Raw genomic sequence first — 19,450 nt, forward strand, 5'->3', positions numbered from 1 at the left:
ATACTGTCCATATTCACCCTGGGGAGTCCGTTCCGTAATCAGAGAATTTATTTTTTTTGTATTTTTTTTTCTTCTCGTATGAAAATGAAGATAACTAGAGTGTATGTGGGAGGAATATTTCAGAATAAAGTGGCTGGATTTAGCTGAGAGCGGCTGTAGCATTGACTGTAATTCGTTGTGACGTGTTGTTTTGTTTGGCTTGGCACAGTTCTTCCCGTGTTGTTAATAATGCAAAAGGTCTAGACTGTACAGCGTGGTTGAAGCAGGTGTGCGACAGCCAGAAACATTAGGCAAGTTGAACATTAATTAGATGTTAACTGGCAATTTTAGCCTTTTCTTTCATAACTGCTTAACTTGAAGTGATGCTGCGCCTTGAATTTGTGTTCTAAATGAAGAAGTAGAAGGGTTTATGCAACATATAGCTTGTTTTAGATGAAATTAAAATCATCCTTTGCGTGAGGGTAAGTTAATTCTTAAATAGTAAGGCGTTACTTTTCCTCAAATGAGATGAAAGAAATCGCTACCACCAACTTACTGCATGATTTGCAAGTCTTGCATTGCTTGGCACCTTATTCACTTCAGGTAATGTATTCGTGAGCATGTTGAAATGTGTGGCGTTACAGAAAGAAGCATCTTTCCTATTTTCTCCCCACGGTCTCTTTGAATATCTGTGCAGAAGGGCAGCCCACATTTCCCTAGTCGGCAACATCTGTCTCTGTGCTCTTGTCTCGCAGAAAGGTGCATCCTTTCAGTTGTCTTCACCACTTCGATTTACTGATTCCAGGATGAGGTGCGGGAACACGCCTCGACATCTTATTTCAGTGCAGAAGGAGGAGGAGGAGCCATGCTGGTAGGACTTGTCCTGTGTTTCATGGCAAAGTATTTACCACTTTCTGAGGAGACTTCCTCTAACTGCACAGATACGGCTGTGCAGAGGTTCTTCCTCTGAAGCAGCTCATACGTTGCACGTATCTGGATTAATATGAAATAGGCCATTAAAAAAAGGAGGGGGGTCAGGAGAGAGGAAGTTTTTTATCCCAAGTGGAATGTTCTTGAGTGAGCAGTGGAATCCACAAGAACCTCGTACAACTTTCACCTGTAGGAAGCCAAAAACACAGGAGCAAAATGGCCAGGAGTGAAAAAGACTAATTGTAAGGTTTTTTTTGAAGCTCATCAGAGGAAATAAATTGGCAATGCAATTTCCAGAAGAGCCTGGCTTGTTGAACAAATTGCAGCTATTTCTGTTAGTTATCTTAAGCATGTTTGTAGTAACTAGTCCGTGCAAGCTTGATGTGGAAAAGGCTCCAGCATTTCTGCACTCGTTTTTGGTCATGTTATTTTCCTTTAAGGCTGAATTCCTTTAGACTTCAGAGTTCAATCCTATTTGAAATTCTTGGGTAAGGTATGGGGAAACATAGGAAGACTGCAACCCAGTGTCAAGGTCACAGGAGTCAGAGTTTGGTCTTGTAAAGAAATTATACTGAGGGCTTTTTTCAAGGAAAATGGAAAAAGCTATATTTAGGCTGCTTTTCAAGCAAAACACTATAAACCTGTAACAGGAGAGATCTACAAGAGGACAGCAGGTGGCTTATATGGATGCTTATAGGAAGCACCTTCTAATAAAAGCTATGAAAAATGGGCAATAAAGACGTAGGTTGTCAAAAGTTGCATTAGTAGCATGCAAAGGAAAAAGTAATACAAATACGCATTTAATTAGAAAAGTGAATTTTGTAGAAGCACTTTGAATGAATTACTATAAATGGAGTAAGTTTGCTTTTGTAAAGATCAGAGATGAGGATGTTGAGAAGTTGAGAGTTCTATTTATCTGGGTGGCAGAGAAAGACTGCTTAGAGATGCACTGTAGGAAGGATCCGCAGTCTTCTAGTCTGGACAAGATAACTGGAAAGGGATCTAAGTCAGAGGTGGTTCCTGATCACGGGACTTAATGAGAGGAAGCATGACCTGGTTTACTGGATGACTGATGATGTTGGGAAGAGGAAAGTTCTGTGTCTGTTTTGATTTAATTCTGTCATGATGGAAAATCTGTCTGCTATCTTTAGAAAGGTGCTTGTTGGCCTTGTGCTTCCATCCTTCATGTGTTAAATGAGCATGATAGTATTTCCCTAACTTACCAGCATTAGGAAACTATGTAAAAGTGAGACTATGTGTACAAGAACATCTCTGATCTCATTTGAGGGTTTGCTGTCAAGAAGAGGAGGGCTTGCTCCCTGTTGTGCACTCTGCCTTTCGCACCCTATTTGGTGCTGGTCAGACCTCTTCATCGGCCTGTTTGATTCACTGAAGAAGCAAAATGCTGTACGAATTTTTACCAGGCTTGTTTTCTGATGGGCTAGGAGCTGAATTGCCTCACGGAGGGGTCTGATGAATGCCAGAGCTTGTGCGAGATGAGCTAGAAATGGAGTGGGAAAGGGGAGGAAGAATGAATTTCCTACTTTTGATGGGGCTGAACTGTGAGACTGATTAATCCTTTCTCATGGGGCTGCAACCTCAGGTGCTAAGAGGTATGGAAATACAAGAGAGCATATGAGCATTTAAGATAGAGATGGATGACATTCAGACTTCGTGGGTAAAACCCTACCTCTATTAAGCCTGTGACAGAAACGAGCATGACCTAACCCACTGGCTGACTTTTTGCATCAGGCTGAGATTTGCGTCCACAAATACTGTTTGTAGGTTTGAACAAAAAGCTTGGAGGTCACCAGTACCTGATGGAAGAGAGAAGAAGGAAAGCCTATTATAGGAATATGCAAACTACCAAATCTGCAGCCTGAACAATAACACTATTTTTTCCAGTTATTCTAGGATGAATAACTTTTAAACTATTCTTGAATGTGGAAAAAAAAAATCAGTTGAACCAGATGCTTACTTATTCTTATCTATTTTGGAGAACTAATTATTCCTGTTGTTGGTAGTACTAAAGCTTACAAAATTGCTTCCATCTTTGAATTACTATAATTAAGAGAATAACTTCCACATCTAGTTAACATTGCTGTGCAGCTGTCGCATTCATTGACATGCAGATTTTGGATTTTGTAAATTTTCTGCCATTGTGAATAAAAATTTTAAATGCGTATTTTCATTTCCAAAATGTCTGTTTCTCATAGGGAAGCCTTTATAAGGCAAATCAACCGAAACGAATTAAATCTTTTCTAAAAACTCCTTTAACAGCCGAGGAGAATGTAGTTAAACTTGGCTTCGTGGCATTACGCTTAAGGAATATAAGTAATCACAAATATCTTTTGTAGGTGTAGCCACTCTGAAATGTGGATCCCATTTTGTAGGCCGGGCTTTGGGACACGCTGTTTTACGTACCTGATCTGGAACACATTTGGTGTTTGAATCCTGAAATTCTGGTTTGAAGAGTTGGGAGCTAATACAAGAATCAATTCAACACGGAAAACCGGAGGTGGTTTACAAAACTAAAATTCCCTAATTAAAAATAGCTAATATGATTCATCTATATTAATGACTGCTAATTAAAAAGTGCTTTAAGCTGTAATTTTTCTGTACATCTTTTTTACCTGATGTCTGGATTTCTATCAAAGTGCATCAGACTCAGCGTTGGTTAAACTCGTGCTGTTGGTGCTAATCTTGTTTACTTGCATATACAGGATTTTCTGCTATGCAATTTTTTTTTAGGTCTATCAAGTTAGATAGATTTTGCGAAGCTTCATTAGTATTCTTCATTTCTAATAACCAGCACTGCTATGATAGTACTTGCTCCTGGTGGCTGGTTGTTTATTTTTAAATTGTTTTTCTATGGCCCTTGTTTTCATTATGTGAATGCCTCGATAGACATTAATCACTTCTGCTCTGTAATATCAGCGAGAGTCAGAGACGCACCGTGAATTGGTAAAATAAAGGGTCAAATATTGATTTATGCCGAAGCTGAAACATCACTTTCTTTTTCAGATTGAACATGAATACAAAGCACGGTGTAATAATTATTCCCTTTTTAGAGGGTCACCCTAAAATTGTAGAATCACGGATCTGCCGGTGTGCAGTCGAAGAGCACCGAAATTGCCTGCAGCTCGCAGGTACGCTAACAAATGTCCCCATAAATAACATGGGGCGAGGGCGCTAGCGGCGGAGCGCATTGCAGTGGGTCCACAACCAGTGTCCGGTTACCGGATCCAAATCCTGTGTCCCGCAGTGTTCGGTTTCAGGAATGCACTTGGAACGCTTCGCTCCACGGAACAAACGTTATTTTTACCGCAGGGAGCAAATTTGACTCTAGAAAGAGTGGGATTTCTGTGGCTGTGGCAAAGAGGCATCGTTATGGATATTGCAACTCTCGCTTTTGCTGTGCTTGTTGAGTTGCTTCAGTGCCTTTCTAGGTCTCTCGATCGCTGTTTGGCGGCCCACAGGTTGTCGAGGGTACATGCGAGGTCTCGGTGGCCCCGGAGGGCTGTGGCAGGTGGCAACAATGGCGTTTGGTATTTGGGTTTTGAGCATGCTGCAAATGGGCTTTGCTGCCGGGGACGCTGTCCTCTAGTGCTGCGGCAGGAGAGAAGCCCTGCGCTGTTCAGATCGTGTTTTGCTGGAACGAGAAGAGCTGTAGGGGGGTTGGTCTCTAAAATTATGAAGTGGGATCTAAGGAGAAAAAACGTTAATGAGACCCATACCTAATATTAAATTGTGAGAGTGAAGGAGGGTCAGGGTTAGGCTCACCTTGCATTTAATTAAAATAGCAAAACTTTGGCTTATAAACAAATAACACTGCTTGGAGTGTCTATGGACTAGCTAAGAGCTGCCCTTTTCCCTTGTTAAAATACTCAGAGATGCATAGGTGACCTTTTCCCTTTCTACTTTCTCCCACTACTCCTGTTTTTTATGTAGTTTTGGGGCAGGGAAAGATAATATTGTTTGGAGAACTCGTCAACAACAGTAAACAATAATTAATGCAATTTAAGGCACTGATAATATGATCTCCTTATTATCATAGGCCAAGTATTTCAGTATTGAGCCCAATACCTGACTAAAGTGCATCTTCCAGGAAAGCATCTGTCTTCATCTGAACTGTTTGTTCCAACAATTAAACAACTAGGTTGAATCCTTTTGGCATTAATTCCTAGCTGAAACTGGCTTTGCTTCTTCAATATTTAGCCATTTTTATTTAGGAGATGCTGAAATGCTGTAGTAGTGACTTCTTGGGGAGGTGACCCAATTGAAATCTTCATGTTGCCCCTCCCTTTTCTTTTTATAACTGTGAGAACTTCATCACTGTTATTCTGTAATTTCTGCGGGATCCCGAAGATCTATTAAAGATTATATTTATATCCAAAGGGCCTGCCTTAGCCAGTAGGGAGTATATTGTATCTGTGTATATATTTTTCTCATCATACAACATGGATTTAAGAAATCAGAACATTCTGTTTTTAGCCTCTATGTTTCAGCTTTTCTTTATTGGCAGCACACATGGTTTATGGAAGTGGCTAAATGGGCTTAAGTGATGTTCCTCCTTCCCGGGTTAGAGATCCAGTGAAATTGAAAGTTATCCAATTTTTTGGGCATAAGGAGAATAATGGTTTATTCCTAACTTGAGTTCAGGCTTTCACTCAAAAACCGTTCCCTCCTCTGCTGTGCATTTGTGTAAACCTGACCTTTTTTAATGGGTCTCAGCTGTGCTTGCTCTCCAACCACTTAACTCTTTCTCTTGTGGTTCCTTATCTTCACAAGTACAGCAGAAAAAATAGGTTTGTAAAACTTGATCCGATTTGGGAAATGCAGACAAGCAGTTTAAAAAAAAAAAAAAAAAAAAAAGGAAAAAACTCAGAGTTCTGGATAGTTAATTTTCGCCCTTATACTGTGATTTAAATATACCAAGTTTCCATAGTGGGCTCCAGACATCACTGTGCTAAAGCGCATTTTGGGAACCCTTTTTAGCAAGGGGATATGACCATAGAAGATGGAGCTTTCTTTTCTTATTGTACTAGTATTTTATATTGAGCAAGATCTTAATTTCTTACCTAGTAATTTATATTAGAACGCTAAGGATTTTTTTTTATTGTGGAAGAGATTTGCTAGTAATGTAGACATCATGATTATTTGGTATTAATGTTGGAATTGAGTATTCTGTTTCTTTTTCAACAATTAATGGAATAGAGTAACTGAAGACGTATCAAAAATCTATAAACTGAGATTTTAAGCTTCTTAAAATCAGGCTGTTAATTTTTGCATATGATGTGCAAAATGGTAATCAGTTTTAGCATGAACCGTTGTTGAATAATTCATGACTGTAAATGAAGATTGTATGGAATCAGTTGGATAATTTTGTGGAATGCTTTAAGTACACTAAAGAGCCAGAAAGGCAGTTAATAGTGCTTCAGCCTTATTGCTGTTTATTATAGCTGGCAGTTCGGTTGTATTTTTTTTCCTACTTACAGATCTCCAGCTTTGTATAGAACAACAAGCTTACTAATTATTAATAGTCAGATACACTGTGTCCTGTGGCAGTGAAATAATTTTGCATTAAGCCGTAATAATTGGCAGCCCGATGATTGCATTTGTTGTTGGGCTGCTCCGGAAGATCTAACACCACAGGAAGGATCCCGGCAGATGTCGGGATTAGCAACTGTGGAAGCGAACGGGCTTTGCATAGCATCGTGTTAAACCGATGAGGAGCGTCATGTTACGTGTCTTGAGTTGTGCAAGTCAACTCCTTGCTCAGTTTGATTAGTGTCCCTGCTCCTCTCTATCCACCAACTCCGTATCAAGCCCAACATGGTTTTGGTAACCCATTTTGAGAATTACTGGAGTAAGCAGAAATGTTTCTGCCACCTGGAAAAAAAACGTTGGAGTTACAATTAAGAAATGTAAATAGCTGTAATGTTTGGCTGGTTGTGAGATTTTGCTGTGGACCTTAGACTGTTCTGTTTAAGCAACAGAAAAAGTGGTAATCTGAATGGGATTTAAAGACCCCGTTGCTCTTGTTCACAGCTTGCCTGATCCGAAAATGTTTCCCTTGTCCATTACAGTTACTTTTATGATCTTTAGAGCTAATTAAATGCTTGTTAGTAGAAATCATAGGATGGCGAGCAAATGGAGAAACGCATCAATATCTTCGTTTGTCCAAGTCCTGAAACTCCAAAAAAAAAAATGTCCGAACTCCCTCGTGCAAAAGCGTCGCTTCCTTGGCTGGAGCAAAGGCGCAGAAGTGAGGGCAGCTGGCTCGGCGGGGGCTCGGGCTGCCACCCGCTTTGCACAGGTTCAGTTAAACGTTGCTGCATGTGCCTGTGAAGATTCCTGAATCTCAGGTTTTAAGTTTTGTTAATAATCTTGCTCATCTGCTGAATTGTGCTAACACTTTACTTTGTCATTTTAACTCTGCCCTAGGGAATACGCTCTGGTCTCTCACAGTATTAGCCAAGAATTGTAACAGATTCGCGTGCTGTGCTGCGTATTGTGAAGAATATCTGGCGTACTCGAGTATTTCACCATTTTCTGGTTTTTGTGTGTTTTGTAAAGCATGAGTTGCCCACGTTTTGTGAGTGAGGAATGATTTTGTCAGCTATCTTGAGCAGCCCATGCAGTGTGAGATAGAGATTTAACGTTGCTTCCAACGTATGAAGCCTCTTGTTGCTGACACAGTAACTTTCAGCCCTGTACGTTTACTTCTCTGCAGACTCGGTACTGACATTCAGTGCATGAGGCAGCATTGACCTAAATACTGAGGGATTCCTCATTAGCTAAAAGACATTTGGCAGGACCTGCCTTCAGATGTGTTTGTTCTTCTGATTATGCCTTATAATTCATATCTTTCAGCTGTCGGACGAGCAACAGAAAGAGTTTGATTGTAACATCCAGCACATCTCCAACGCTCCCGCGACCACACTCCCCTCTTCATGGACACACAGGTAACTCTCCAGGACTGCTTTTCCTGGGAATCATTAGTGATGTCTGTGGCCATTGCAATGAGTTTGAACATGCTGATAAATCAAAATACCCTCTTTGAAACTTAATCTGACTGTAGTTTTTAACTTTTTGAAACTTATAATAAAACCCATATAGTTTCAAAATAAATGTATGTCAGGCTTAAGACTGTGATATCTGAGAGTGCTGATGTAGAATATAATCCAGGCCACACTGAAGTTTGGGGAATGTTTTATTGGGGCTTTGTTTGTTTTTTAGGTACGAACAAGATCAAAAAATATTGCTTCTATAATTAAAAAAAAGACTTCTAAAAAGTTGATTTTGTTCTGGGAAAAGTAAAAGTAATCTAGGACTGTGTTCTTCATCATCTGTTCTGTGTTTCCTCTCTGCTTCTCTACCTTATCCTTCCTCCACTCTTTCTGGGGGATTTAATCCTTTAGGTCCACCACATCCCGCAGAAAAAACTTAGAGGGAGAACAAAGTCAAATAAAATGAAATACGTATATATAAGTAAATATCCTCTTTTGAGTCTCCTAGCGCATTTTGTTTTGTTTTGTGCCAATGGTTAAACTGTAGTTCTCACGAGAAGAAACATCCAACTTGGGTCTGCATGCCGCGGCAGGCAGTCAGCTGTGCTGGGTGCCATCTTATGGTCTCTATCTGCCACTTAGTGCAGCAGGAGATGTTTGGCTTTTTTCTACATTGCTGTCAGTTTTATCAAGTCAGCAAATAGGAAATGCTCATTTCAAAGCAATCGGGCAACTGCTTGTTAGTCATCAGGGTGAAACATGTGGAGATGTTCTGTTGAAGGCAAAGAAAGAATGGTTGTTCATCCTGCGGTATCTGTGGATTTTCAAAAAGGGTCCTCCCTGCCAGTGCTACGGCTTGCTCGAACAGTGCTTCCTTTGGTGTTTTTGTGGCTGAGGGAGGTAGATGATCTGTGACTACCTTGTTTCTGCTATTTCAAAATGCAAGAGAAGATGGTTGGGCTTCTGGTATGGCCTTAATGGACACCAGTCTTTAGCATGAAACAGCTTGAACACTTGCAGCACATAGGCATCAACAGCAGAGCCTGTCTGGAAGCACATCACGGTTGCGTGTAAGACAAGTATCTGTTGTTTTCATTTTATTCAGACTCTCTTCCTACTACAGGGCAATATGTCCTGTAAATACTTTCTGGAGATGGAAACTTAGGAAATGCTGAGAAAGAACAGCAAATGGATAGTAGTTCAGCAGCAGGAGCCATGTGCTTCTGTTTGCAGAGCACTGTATCTTGAGAGGTGACATCCAGCCTGTCAAAAGGAAAAAAAAGACCAGACTTATTGTCCAGGGTTACCCACTAAAGCCTCAACTGCTATTTAAGCTTTCATAAAAATTTGTCATATTTGCTCAGGATGCTAGAAAACCCAGTCATGAAAGGCTCGGGAATTACTTTAGTGACATTGTTTTTTAAATGACCCATGGTTTTTTCAATTAAAATGTTAACAAAATCTGAAAAATATTATATTAAAATTGTTTTAGTTTTGCTTCACAATCTCAGATAAAATATGTTCAAATGTAACTTGTTTGAATGCTTTATAGAACCAAGAGGTCAATTCTACCTCCCTATGAGCTCCTTTGGTTCTGTTGTGTGTTATGGTGATAGCAGTAACATTGCAAAATTTGGTCTTAACAAAGCGTTTTTGCTGGTAGAGATTCTCTACTTAGTTACACTGCGCTCTTTACTTTGCTCTTAAAGTTGACATATATGTTGGATTTAACAAATTCTAAATTAGCGACACAAATATTTAACTGAAATGAGATATAGAAAGGTGCTCCTCAGAATATGAAAGAAGTATCCTTGCTTGGCAGATTGCAACAAGACATCGATGTGATCATTGCCCAGAAAACAAATGCAGAAATGTACGCAATAGCAACAACTATATTTTCTTTTCTTTCGATATGCTTTTCTGCCCTGTCTATTTCAAAAATGAAAAAATAGTTTTCTTGATGCTGTATCAGGTTACAAGCTTATATTTTATTGACTGTCTTCTAGAAGCTAGGGTAACTACTCAGTGATACGTCATCTTTCTTTAGCTGTAATTGTCAAATAATCATTTCCATTTTTTTGTTCTGACATTGCTTATGGGATTTAAAATTATTAATTAAAAGGACATCCTTTGTGACCTACAAGAGTAGCCAGCAGAGAATAGGAGGAGAAAGCACTTGTAATTGGAGTTCTCTAGCAGTACTGTCCTTAGCAGTCTTCCCTGAGAAAAATATTTTATTCAAGAGACAAAAGTAGATGAAATTTAGAGTCACAAATGCTTTTCTTAAGAAATATCGTGTATGTGATGTGAGTTTGAGAACAAGCTATGGTATTTATTATTTGAACTGAATCTATCAATCAGTCCATAACCTGGTAAGAAATGCTGGAGCTTCTCTCCCGTGGTTTCTTCTGTCTTGAATAGACAGAAGGGTCTATTCTAAAGCTCTTCTATGAATCTGAGAAAGAATGAGCAGGCAGAGAAACTAGGGAGGCGTCCAAAAATTTCCTGTTTGAAACCACTCTAAAATCAAGTTCTCTATGGCACTAGCCTCAGAAGTTATTCCTCTGTATGTGACATAAAGGTTGGTGGGTGTGATGTAGCACAGTTGGCTGTCCAGCCGGAAAACCTACCTCCTAATGATCCCTGATCTGGGAAAATACAAAAATACACTTTTTTTTATATCTGAACAGCATCAAGATGAGATGTCAGGCAATTTCATAATGCTGAAAATGCTTGGAAATTTGGAGAAAATGTAATATGCAAAGAAACCTAAACATTTGAAATGAAAGTACATCCAAGCAATTGTAACTCTGACATGAAATCACTTGTGACTGAGGGGCTCTGAATGTATGTGAAGTGTGTTAATTCAGTTTTTAAATTGTATGTAATCCCCAAATGTTTTCCAAAATGACCTTGGATCTTGGTATAGAAAACTACAGCTTGAACTTCAAGTGAAAATCACCCTGCTTATTTAGTCACTTGAACTTGGATTGAAGTGCCCAATTTTAGAAATAAAGGTTTGAAAAATTTAATTTTATTCTAATTTCTTTTTTCTTTCAAAATCAGAAAAAAAGGTATACACATATGTTTGGAACCCATCTTAAATTGTCTGAATGGAATCGCAAAAGTCAGACTCATTGGACAGAAAATAAATATTTCTGTATATCCTTTGTTAATAAAAGACTGATGATTAGGTACTCGTATGGACTATAGTAAGATGTTTAGTGCTGCAAATATTTTCGTTTCGCATGGACTCTGCTTACTCCACAGAATAACTTAACATCCACTTCAGATTTTTGAATGCTGCATACACCTATTACTGTCAAAGTCCTAGATACTTATTTTATTGCCTTTCATTATTATAATATTAGGTATGTTATACTCAGCATTATTACAAGGAGAAACACTACTTCTGCATTACAGCATTGCGGCACACGCCAAAGGGACTCTAGAAATATTGCATACTTATTTATGAACTAAATTAATATGAATAATATTACTCTTTCTGACTGTTTTCTACAATTCTGTTTTTAAAAAAACCCACACCCCTATGTTATTCAGATAATAAATGGTAAAAGAAATGCCAACCATTATATCTGAATCGAATTCCTATTATTGCTGAAACTGAAATGCAACATATTTTGATAGTGCTTCCCTAGTGAAGTTTTTTCCTACTTTCATGCACATGCAGAGTAGTAACATTTACTTGGCACGATCAGTTTTAAGAATTTCTAAACAAAACTGTGCCACTTTAGTCTTAGTTTTGTTGCAGGAGGTTGTATGGCTACGCATGTGTTAACCAGTAACTGTTCACCTCACTGTAATTGTTGGCAGATGTTTATGATTTTATTCTGAGATTGTTCAGAGTGATGTATCAAAATCAGGCACTTGAAAATTATCTTAATTTTTGTGTTTCTCCCTAAATTGGATGTCTTAAATGAGTTCAGATTACACCTGGTAGACTTGGAAATAAATGGTCCATGCAAATGAAGAACCAGAGTGAGCTTCTCAGCTGATCTTGCATAACTGAACTTGCCAATTAAACTTGCTCTCAAATGTTATTTGTGCTTGCAGGAGAATACAGTAGGAGTCCATTGAGGAGTGGGCGTTACTAGCTTTCAGTCCTTGTAAAGGTTATTTTTGTGTTCTTATCCCAACCAAAATTTTACTATTGATTTTCAAGTTTATTCTTGATCTTAAATTTTAGTTTTACATTACCGTGTGTGAATGCTTTCCCAGTATATGGCCAGTTTAATTTTGTAAAAGAGAGGATTTGACTTATAAAAATAGTTTCTTATGAGGCTACAGCATTAAGCTTTCCTTCTTAATACTAGTATCTGTGTTTTGCCCTTTCGTAATCCCTTAAAAATGGGTAGTTGTTCTGCTGCAACTCCCATAATACTTGCTGACCTTTGAAACATCTCATTTATTTGAAAATGAATTCTGTATCTGTCAATATGTAATTTAAATTACTTGCTCTGAGTCTTCCTCAGCGTTGAGTTCTGAGCTTTCTGTGTGGAAGAGATGTATAGAAACATTTTTTTTTTTTTCAATCTGAAAATTACAGAGAAGTTATGCACAGTACAGCTGTTACAGCGTGCAACCTCACGTCATGAAGTGAATTACTAAATTGCTGTTAGATTATTTTTTAAAATTAAAAGCTTCAAATCAGTCGCAGAAGCATCATCATCTTTATAATTCACTAGGAAAGAGATTGATTTTTACAGCTGGATGATTGAAGTTCAGGCTATTTTGAAATTTATTTTCCACAGCTGTAATGTAGCCAAATTGCACCCTGGCTTCCCGTGAAGACACTTGTTGCTGCCGGTGGGTTTGGCCTGCTCCCAGCTATGATACCACGTGGAGGGAGCTGCTCACGGGCAGCACTGTGCTACTGAATTAACTTATTGTGCTCTTTCACTGCAAGTTCAATTCCTCCTCCTGGCAGAAATGGCTTTTATTATGAAGGCTTCTCCTTATTTATTTTCCTTTCCCAGTGGAAAAGCTCAGTGCTATACAGAAGGGCACGATTCTCCTGCTTCCTGGCCCAAACCTCCTGCCCTGAAGGGTGCCTGCTCCTTGGGACTTGACGTGGCCATGAATCTCTGTGGGGGTCAGACCCTGTGGTGAAGGGGGTAAAAAGGGGGCAGAGAGTGCCACATACTTCTGTAGATCCTGTCCTGGTTACTGAAGTTGATAGTTCATTCCCATTTCATGTGTGTGATACTCGGATGGCGTGAGAGGACCGTGGCATCCATTATATTTGAGATAGGTGGTACACAGTGTGCTTAAAATTTTTTTTCTTTTTTAATATAAGATTTGTACATGCTGGAAAGCAGGTAATTCTGTAGCGTATGTTAAGATTTTTGGCTATTTGTGTTAGCATTCAGCAAATAGTATATCTTATGTAGAAGACCATAGAAAAACCCACCTCATAAAAATTTTAGTGCTTTGGCTGATTCTTCTCACGGTGATAGTGCAAATGGTTCAGTATTTTTCCTGCCGGCCCCAGCTCCTGCAGTAAATTGTTTACAGCAGAAACTTAGCTTCCATGTTTAAATGTCAAATACACAGTTTTCATTAGGGGTGGTAAGTAACTAGAGATAGCATATAACAGGTGAAGGAAAAAGGGATGCAGTAAGGACATCGTAATGCCTATGCCAAAACTGGGAGAGGAATTTGAGCCCTCCAGCTGCAACGTGAAAGCCATGCTTACGAAGAGTAGAAGGTACAAAACCTAATAAAAGGTCTGAGATTTCCATAAGAAGTTGTCATTAGACACCTTGAAAGTGTATTTGCTGGAATGAAATGGACCTTGTCACTACTCTTTTCACAGTAGTAGTAAAATTGAATAATCTCTTCAGTTAGTGTTTAGTATTTACACACTTTTCCCAGTATAAAGATGATTATATTGATATATGTTAGTTCTGCATAGGAAGGGAGTTACTGTCAGGTAACGTATCACTGGGCAACAGTTGCTTTTTAATTAATGTCCTGTGGACATACTTCACTACTTATGGCTCATGTAAAAGAGAGGTAACTTTACACTTATTTCTGAAAAATGAGCTGCTCTTCATTAGCTCATATTTACCATGGAGTGCTGCAAGTGCTGACAGTGGCTGCAGAGCATTTGGCACAGGCTAACTTTTTGCCCAGTGTTAAATTGCTGATCTATCAATACTATAAGACTTCTTTAAATCGGTATTCTTATTAAGCATATTTATTTCAATAAGTAAAATCATATCTTTAAATCAAATCTAATGCTGGTGCCTGTATTGGAACAAAGATTATGCAAAGCTGGCAGAGAAGTCTTGAGGCATATTTGAATAGTATCAAGGGGAAGAGGAGAAGGAGCTTGAAAAATAATTGGGAAAGTCACACTGAGAAATCAGACTTGGTAAAGGTAGGAACTGGCCGAAGAAGGCAGGATATGGAGCAGAGAAGGTTACAGTTTTGGGTGGTGGAAGTTAAAAGAACAAGAGTTTCAGGCAGATAGAATGATAGTTACTGAAAGATTTGGATATCTGCAATACTATATGTTTTTTCTTGCACAAGACTAAAATAAAAGCTGATTTACTATGTTTTTCCCAGATATTTAGAAATGCAATTGTAAACAGTTTTGCCTTTTAAAGCATATAAAAATACGTTTTAAAATATCCTCACACTTCCTCCCTCAAAATCTTTAGGTGTATGAAGTCTTCTAACAATGGTGAAGACTACTCCAGCCACAATTAAAAATAGTAGTAGCTCTTTATTTAAGAATAGTACTCTGCTAGCAGGTAAACACTTTTCTTATGAATTGGTAATATTCTCTATACTGTGACTTTTGAGATCCTTTGGAATTGAATTTCCTTTCATTTCTTTATAGAGGCTTAATATCGTGCATACATGGAATAAAACTTGAGATGAGAAGTATCTGAGAAACATTCCCAGCAAGTGCAGATTGTTGAAGATATACACAGCATACCTATACTCACTGTATAGTTCTTTCTTTTACTTCATTAGGTTGTTAAAGGTTACCCAATGATGCCTTAAAATATACTCAGCAAATTTGAAGGTGTATTTGGATTTTAGTTGTAATTTTTAGAGACATTGGTGTTCATTTAAAGAAAAACAATTTTGAAGACCTCTTTTATCTCTCAAAAGGAATTTTTCACCTAAAATTTCTCATTCTCTTTACATTTAGTGGATTTGTATGAATACCTGGGGTAAAGATAAAGCTGAGAAAAATCTAGGCAGTCCTTTGAAAGATTAGAAAGCGTGGTGTGTAAAGCTATTTGTGTTTACATCACTGTAGTTTATAGCAAATGTATGAAATTGGCCCTAGATTTTACTCTAAGATTTGAGTTCTAACTAGTTCTTTGTCTCAGGTGTGACTCACAGGTCTTCTTCATCATTAATGGTCTTCAAACTTGACAGGGCATTGGTTATCAAGGGTGGTGAGGGAGCTGCCTTTCCCAGTGGGGTTTCTGGTTATGGGAGTTTTTATTTGAAGTTAGAGAACTTGTCCTGCTCTTGTCCCAGAGCTGCCCTCTGTCTCTGGACACACGTCTTCTACTAACTTCAGGCACTCAGTTTTGATTTGAGTGTCTGCAAAAGGCGACGTGGGTCACCAGCACCCTGAAAAGGACTCTGTTCCTAACCTGGAATGCTGGGCAAAATATTTTGGGAGGCACTGACATAGAGCTTTCTACCCTTGTGGAGTTTAAAAAAAGAAAAAGTGCTTTGTATTTATTTATTTTTACAAATCTCAGAAGCAGGTTTTACAAAAAGGTTCTAGTCTGAGCTTTTGAATTCATTAGCCTCTCTGATGAATGTCATGTTTGTAGAGGGCAGCTACTTTCACCTGCATATTGCCCATAGGGTCCACTTCTTGTGTTTTGAGGGTAGTGGATGTAAAACTGCTTTGGCTACATCTGTCTTCCTGTGTCCAGGAAATGTAAAGGTTCATGCCTGAATCATTAATGTTCTTGTAAGTGTGTTGATTTACCTAATGGGTAATCATTCTGTGTAACAGCCTCTCTTGAGACCGAGTCGTTTCAGGTTCAGTAGTAGCCAACTATAACCCCTGAGCAACAGGAGAATTTACCTTTGCTAACACAATAAATAGGCTTTCGATCATCCTTGGCGAATGAGACCATCACACTAAGGCTTCTCTTATTAAAATTCTTTCAACTATAGCAGATGCAGCAGTATTGGGAAATTTTAGGGAAAGTACTAATTCCCCTTCTCCCTGTTGTTGTTTTAAAAGCTTCATCCAGACTTGAATTGAGTAGAAAAACTAATTGCTTTTCATTTTAAAACTAGAAGCAACTCACAGGGGATCTAATTAAAATTCCAGTGTCTGGAAGGAAATATGCCATATAAATCTGAAAAAGATGTTACTTAAATATTAGTAGTATCTTTGTACTGGATTGTACAGGATCAGAAGAGTTAGAACACTCACACAGTTGATTTCAAAATTTTAAAACTGTCATTACCCTATTTGTTGAATTATTCTGAAGTCCTATTTTGATCATAATCTGGAAAGCTTACAAAAGATTGATTAAAAATAAAAAAGGCAATGACAGTTCATTGTGTGTTTGTGACAATGTTGGGTAATGGGCTTTTTGTTCAGAGAGGTCACCTTGACACAGTTGGGTTCATCGCCAGTGAAGCCTGAGAAATGGGAATGCAAAGACCAAGGCTCCTACCAAAACTGGTTGACTTCCCTGCATTGTCGTTTAAATCTGCAGTACCGCTTACAGGCCTCACTACTGCATTTCCTTCGGACCTAAAATGCTCCTTCAGCTTTCTGCCCTGCTATCAAGTCATGTGCTGCTACCAGCGTATACATTGTTTGGGCACTTGCAGCTATCTTAGCTTTCTTCCATCTTTCTTGCAAGTTTGCAGTGCCATCTAGACTGTCAAGGCACTCAATTGTTTCTTAATTCAAAAGTAGTATTGAGTCTGCAGTTTTCCACTGTGCCCCCAGGAATTAAAATGCGTGCAAGCTTAATGAATATAACAAAGCAGCAAAAATCACCTTGCTATTGATTTTTTGACACCTCTCCTATGACCTGAAAGCCCTCCACCGAGGACATGGTGGGAATCGAATGCATTAGATGGTGTTGGGTTTAGGCTGAAGATTTGCATTGTGTCATGTTACACCCTGAACTTGTTAATTCTTATTGCATTATAACACACACTCAAAAGAAAACCAACCCAAAGGAAACCAAACCTGTTGCTCAAACCCTTTGTTTTTAATCCAGTTTGCTCTGGGTGAAGCAGATTGTGGAGTGGCCTGGATTTCACTTGCCTCTCTGCTTCTCTCATCACCCCGAGACAAGCGTTAGCTCAGCCTGGGGCTGCTGTAATCTCCACCAGCTGGTGTTTCCCCCCCTGTAGACTTACAGGCCAGGTGGAGGTTGCTGGCTGCTGTGGTGCTGCAGCCGTCCTTGCCCCAAGGCACCAGCTCCTTGCCCTCTCCCATCTCCTGCCTGCACAGCCTTGCAGGGCTGCACACTCCTTGTGCGGAAAAAGTGGCAAGATGTTATGGGAGGTTTTATGGGAACTATTTGGATAGCCGAAGCGTGAGTGAAAGTTGCCCTCAGCTGCGCGCTATGCTTATATTCAGTTTCTGCTTAGCATGGCAATCAAGGTATGTGATTAATTTGTGTAGAAATCAATGCAGCGTAAGCGCAGGCTTGCGTACATTGCTGGATGGCAATGTAACACGCGCCCAGTGCTGTCTTCCTTGTGGAGAGCTGAGTACCTGGGGCTCCTCGCTCAATGGAGGCGAGTCTTTGGCAAGTAACTCATCACTGAGGAATTTTCAATTCTGACGAATCCTGATTTTTACCTTATTGCTCATGCTCAACATGAGCAATAAATTCATTTTAAATGGCATCTAAATTTGAAGACTTTTCTGATGACCACAGATATAAGAACCTTGCAGTACATTGCTTCTCTGGTATCTCTTTATTGTCATGCTTATTTTAATGTTATTTTACTGTCTGTGATCAAAGAAATTGCTGTTCGCTTATGTTTCCTATGTATAGTTTCTTTTGTGCTTGTATTAAGGATCTGAAAGAGCAAACCACTTAAAAATATGCCCGACAGAAAGAGCACACTCATTGACATGAAGCTTCTCATTCATCTTATAAATTTCAAAGGTTTCTGCAGTTAGTCTCTAAATGATTCTGGCTTCAGAAAGGCTTTCTATGGAGTGGTTGCTTTTTGCTTTGAAATAAAATACATTGTAATATACCACTTACCAACCATATGCGTACACCTCACATGACAAAGCCTGGAGAGAAGATTCTTGCGCTGAGTGAGAATAAAGTGGCATTATTTTTTCTTCATTTTATGAATTCTCTGGAATATTTGTTTTCATGGTAGAGGTATTATTTCAGAATATTGGTAGTTAGAGTGAATGCTAATGCCTCATGGCGTGATCATCTTAGATCTGTGTGTAGTCCTTATGTTATCATGTGCAGTTCCTTTTGTATGTCCTTTCTTCCCCCAGTGAATTCTGATTCAGCATCGATAAACGTTGTGAGAGAAGTACAGAGATACTTTCTTACTCCTTATTATTCCTGAAAGTGTCATCAATGTCATTTCTAATTCAGGTTTTTCATTGAGAAGTGTTAGGAAAAAGTTGTATATAGGAATCACTGTAAAATATTAGGAGAATAGATTGTGTATATGTGGTACATTCCATCTTAAATTATTTTAAAAGGAGGGAAAATACCGGTACTTCCACATCAGTCAAAACATTTCTTTAGCAAACTAATGCTCAAATGGTCAAATGCTGTCTATTGTCAATTATTTGTGACTACAAATTGTTGTAGTCACAAAAAAAAAAGAAGCATTTTTGCACAAGGAAAAGCTGCTCATCAGTTTGTTGCAAAAGCGACTGAAATGTTTTCTTTACTTTCTCAAACAGGTAGCAGCCCTTTGGACAGTCCCAGGAACTTCTCTCCAAATGCACCTGCTCATTTTTCCTTTGTTCCTGCCCGAAGGTAAGCTAGTATATATTCTCCCTGGGTTGGCAAGCCCATAGCTCATGTATTTTTTTTCAGAAGTTGGCTACTGGTTAGAAGTTTTGTGATTCTGTTTCATCATGAGCCTAATCTTTAGGCTTAGGGCTGAGAATATTCTTGGGTATTTATTCCTGAAACATCCCTTCCTTCTGGTTACTTTCTCTGATGTTTCCAGTTTTATTTTATTTACTTTAGTTTAGGTCTTGGCAACACTCAAAATGTATTAGGTGCTTTTCAGACATAGAGGAAGGTCAAGGAAATAAATTAATGCAGACAGTCTAGGGAAGCCCCTCCTGGAAGGGTGACATGTGGCATGAAGAACAGCTGTGATTAGGATAACTGCATCTCTGTGGCAGTCTGACCATCAGACTCCAGCGTGAGGAAGGTGGTTTTGATTTGCTACAGTCTCCCTGGCTGAAAGGAATTATCTGTGTTAAAATGATTGGAGAAAGGGGAGTGTGGTCATTCTGAGAGGAAGGAAGTTTTCTGAACAAGAAAGATTTA

General features: G+C 38.9%; 1 protein-coding gene across 5 annotated transcripts in view; it reads left to right on the forward strand.

Annotated features, from left to right (window-relative positions):
• The window catches only part of MAST2 (microtubule associated serine/threonine kinase 2), a 206,279-nt gene that overhangs the window by 122,957 nt on the left and 63,872 nt on the right, over positions 1 to 19,450 (forward strand). For all 5 annotated transcript variants that reach the window (XM_067301167.1, XM_067301168.1, XM_067301169.1 and 2 more), the window contains 2 exons: positions 7,786 to 7,877; positions 18,850 to 18,925. In XM_067301167.1, the coding sequence (XP_067157268.1) occupies positions 7,786 to 7,877; positions 18,850 to 18,925 (168 nt within the window). The remainder of the gene's footprint in view (positions 1 to 7,785; positions 7,878 to 18,849; positions 18,926 to 19,450) is intronic.

This window comes from Apteryx mantelli, chromosome 8 (genome assembly GCF_036417845.1).
Source record: "Apteryx mantelli isolate bAptMan1 chromosome 8, bAptMan1.hap1, whole genome shotgun sequence".
Taxonomy (NCBI): domain Eukaryota; kingdom Metazoa; phylum Chordata; class Aves; order Apterygiformes; family Apterygidae; genus Apteryx; species Apteryx mantelli.